General features: G+C 39.9%; 1 protein-coding gene across 1 annotated transcript in view; it reads left to right on the top strand.

Moving 5' to 3' along the window:
• Positions 1 to 1,180: 1,180 nt before the first annotated feature.
• LOC137624792 (uncharacterized) overlaps positions 1,181 to 4,178 on the top strand; it is a 3,136-nt gene continuing 138 nt past the window's right edge. Inside the window, exons 1-2 of the mRNA XM_068355746.1 lie at positions 1,181 to 2,699; positions 4,120 to 4,155. Of these exons, the coding sequence (XP_068211847.1) occupies positions 2,117 to 2,699; positions 4,120 to 4,155 (619 nt within the window). The 5' untranslated portion in view covers positions 1,181 to 2,116. The remainder of the gene's footprint in view (positions 2,700 to 4,119; positions 4,156 to 4,178) is intronic.

Here is a 4,178-nt window from a genome sequence, read left to right as displayed (position 1 = left end):
ACTCTCTTGAGAAGAACAGAGCCAACGACAATGCCATTTCCATCAATTAAGCCCATTTTCAGTAAAAAAAAAGCCACAATGCAAGAAAATCCAAAGAAAAATCTCCATCGTTTTTTATAACTATTTCTACGCGTCAATCGTCCTCGTCAAAATGATAAGGAGACAACGATTAAATACAAAATTGAAAAAGGACCCGAGTTTATTTAACGATTCATTAAAGTAAAAAGTAGAAATATAAAAAGTAAAGTACCTCCTGCCTACCTCTTTAGTATGTCCTAACACTTGCTTCTATTATTACAGATCTCCCCGACCAGATTTCCCCAGCGGTCGTTGGCCGATAAGGAAGAGGCCTTCGGGTTAAAATGCATCACATGCTCGCTTGACAAACCCTATTAGAAGGGGGAGGAGTAGGAGCAGGAAGAGGGAGACCTGGAGAGGACTGTGAAGGAGCAAGAAGAACAGAAAGAGGAGGAAAGAAGAGGAGAGATATCTTAAGTAAAAGGAAATATTGAGGAGAGATGAGGAGAACAAGGAAGAGAGATTTTAGGAATGGACGTGTGATGTGTACTAAAGAGGAAGTTCCATAAGACGACATAATGGTGTGAAAATAAGTGGCTGGTATTTTGTGTAAGGCAGGAGTGCTGTGTTGATTGATACACTTTGGCTCGATTGTGATTATTACTGTAAAAATTCATTTCTCAAACATGTGGTATTACGATTTACTTAAATATCTTGTTGGGTTGTCCTTCATTTCATTATTCGCATTTTAATTTGATTTGTTTTTATTGTTACACGATTTTGTTTGTTAATCGAATTAGTTTACATTATATTTCCAATTTTATTTCTTACAAAACTAGTTTCTATATAGTCAGATTTTTTTATATACCTAAACGTTATGTTGAAAACCAATAATTATAAAGTTTTAATTAGATTTTAATGGTAAAGATCTGACTCAACTTGTGCCGGTTATTTTTAATTACGTCATTATAAGTTCAGTTTATTTTTTCGACTTACGCTACTTTTACAAACACTTATTTACCAACATTGATTTAGTGTTGATTTTACGAAGCAATACTAAATCAACATCAATTTTGTGTAATGTTATTACTAATTATTACTTTCCCCTTCTTTGTTTCAAGCGTTATTTTACAAATCGTTACATGACATTTGAATCACTGGTTTTTACAAAACATTACTTAACCAACATATTGATTTCAAGTTTTCAGGGGAAATGAGTCCAAAGGAAGCGCTTATCACAGACTATTACATCACTCGTAGGACGGATAACTACAATAGAAAATGTAGGTCTTGATTCAGAGATGTCGCTTAGAGGTAAATTAAAAGCCTTCGGGGAGAATGACTGAGTGATGGCGACCCTTAGAAAATATTATCCAATAATGACACCTCGATGACGTGACGGAAGGATTTCTTTGATGTTTTAGTATTGTGTTCGTAGGGAAATAGTGAACGAATAGATTTGGGACAGTGATGTGAACGAAAATTAAATGCAATATTAATGGGAAGCAGGTGATGAAATAAATCAGAATTAACGTAATGTAAAGAAATAACTGCTGTTTTTATCTCGTAAGTTTCCTTGATTGAAATTTGAACCATTTGATTCATTCATTCTTAATTTTAAAGAAACACTTATCGGAAAAGATACCAATATAAAAAAAGGATCTGTAAAAATTTTAGGAAGTTTTTAGTAAACTCTTCTTAGATTGAAAAATATCGGAAATAAACTCCCCTGCGGTAGCACTTGTGAAATTAACCTTAACCTCCCAACAGTGATATTTGCCTTTAGCACCTGTTAGTGGGCACACCTTTGGGCGCGGGGGATGAGTGGTGGGTGCGGGCGTGTGGGTGCCTTCTCTGGGTAAGGGCGGGCCAGGCCCAGTATGAGGGTGCAGGCTCCAACAATAGGCTTCCCACGCGACCCCGCCCCCGACTTCCCCCTATCATTTGGGCGACCTGTGTCTCACTCTCCCGGCGAGGAAGCCCCTGGCCGGAGGCAGCACCATGAGATAGCAGTAGCGACAGCAGCGTTAGTAGAGGCGCCTCCTCCAGACGACATCGCCCACCCACTGCTACACCCAGCAACAACCTCGTCGTCGCCATGAGTAACGTCTACGCCGCCTACGGGCCCGTGCCCACCTCGGTGGGCGTGACAGCCTCCCCGAGACTGAATGGCTCCCTCGACCGACGAATTATCGTGCAGGGTCGGTCGGCCACCCTCGGCCGCACGAACCCCGGTGCGGCTGCCGCAGCCCGCCACGTGCATCACCATGGGGCCATGGGCATCGGCAGCTCCTACCAGGACCTGCGGCGGTCCAGAGAATGCCTGGAAATAAAGCAAGGACCCATGGAAGTGATGCAGCCCCTGGAGCCCCTCGGGATGGGCGACGGGGCGTTGCACGGGTCCATCGATGCCTTCCCAAGCTTGCCCATCACGACGTTGGAGAGACGCCGCAACGGCGGCGGCGCCCTGGTCACGGGCGGCTGCAGCGTGCATGGTGGCACCCTCACCAGAGTGGGCAGCAGGGCTGGTTCCAGGTACCAGCTGGCGGACGACAGGCACGTTTCGGGAGGGGGGAGAGGAGGGTGCTGCAGGAAGAGCTGCTGTACCCTGACCCTTTCCCTCATCGCCTGCTTGCTGATCCTAGGGGGCGTCATTGTCGCGCTCTACTTCTTCATCAAAAGTATGTGGAAGACAGGAGGGAAGGGGGGGGGGGGGGGTAGGCAATACGTGGCATTAGTCGGTAGATTTTGTATTTTTCCTTATTTACTTGTTTTTTGTTTTGTGTGCATTTTATTATTTTTTTGAGCGAAAAAAAAAACTTGCTCATGTTTTTTTGTTTTGTTTACATAAAACATGAAGTCAAATGTTTGTTTGTCTTATATATTACAGTTAGTCATTTATATGTTAATGTTTATGTTACTGTTATTTGTCTGGTCATCATATTGCAGTAGTGTGCTATGCAATTTTTTGTACTCTTGTGTTATATATACTTTTATTTTCAATAAATTTCTGTTTTTATTTTATGTCCTTTGAATTTGTGTTTTGTTCTCAACTCCCTTTTATGTGATAATTAAATCCACACCAAAAAACAGACACTGTGTTTTGTTTACTTATTTTTGTACCTAAAGATGATATTTACGTTGCTTGGTGTTTTCTTCTATATTATTATGTAGAGATTTATTTTCTTAATTGTTGTATTTTGGGGGGATTTGTTCACCCTATGATTTTCCTATAGGGCTTTATAATTTCCTTTTTTTTTTATACATTATTTTTTGGATGTATATCTTGTACTTATAGCAGGTAGTGTAGTATTGTAGTGGTTGAATTTTGAGGTTTCAGCATTTTTCAGACATTTATGACCACCGATTGTCTAAGTGTTGAGGGTTTTTTTTTTTTTTTTTTTTTTTTTTATATATATATAGATTACTGAACATTACTGTTATCATTCTTTAAATTAAAAACGTTTTAAATGTTATATGGAATTTTTCCAAATATTTTTATATTTTTAACTGTATTTCAGAATGTTTACTTTTTTCAGTGTTATGACATTTCTAGAGCAAGCAATCCTAAACCTTGTAGAAACTACAGTATTCCAGTGGGAATATACATCCTGAGGGAAATATAAATCACTAGCAATAAGTTGATTTTAAGTGATTAAGTTTATAGAATGATTGACTTTTCATCAAGTACTACATATAAATACAATTAAATTTTGTGCTGTGGAAACTTTTGATGTTTAATGTTGATACCAAGGGGGATATCAGTTCACTAGAACTGGTTCAATGGGGAAACTAAAGAAAACAAAGGAGATTGGGGGCTGTAGAGGAAGTCTCTTGAACTTAACTCTGTTCACTTACTGAATGTATTACTTAAGGGTCTTTAAAACGTCCCATCATGCCCTAGCCGACCTCACTTTTTAGCCTTCTACAATACCTCTCTTCCTTTTTTCCATCTGCCTGTCCAACCTCTTTCTAGCTTTGCTTCGTCATGCAACTGCTCGGTTTTCCTCCAGTTGAATGGCCTCCCCGGCCTAACCTCTTGGCCATAAATCCCTATATCTTTCTTATTTATTAATATATTTCTTAATCTCTTCATTGCAGATGTGCCATACGAACACCAACCTCCCACCCAGGAAAGTGAGTACAATTTGCTCTGGTTT

Source organism: Palaemon carinicauda, chromosome 31, assembly GCF_036898095.1.
Source record: "Palaemon carinicauda isolate YSFRI2023 chromosome 31, ASM3689809v2, whole genome shotgun sequence".
NCBI classification, from domain to species: domain Eukaryota; kingdom Metazoa; phylum Arthropoda; class Malacostraca; order Decapoda; family Palaemonidae; genus Palaemon; species Palaemon carinicauda.
This window is presented reverse-complemented; position numbering and strand designations above follow the sequence as displayed.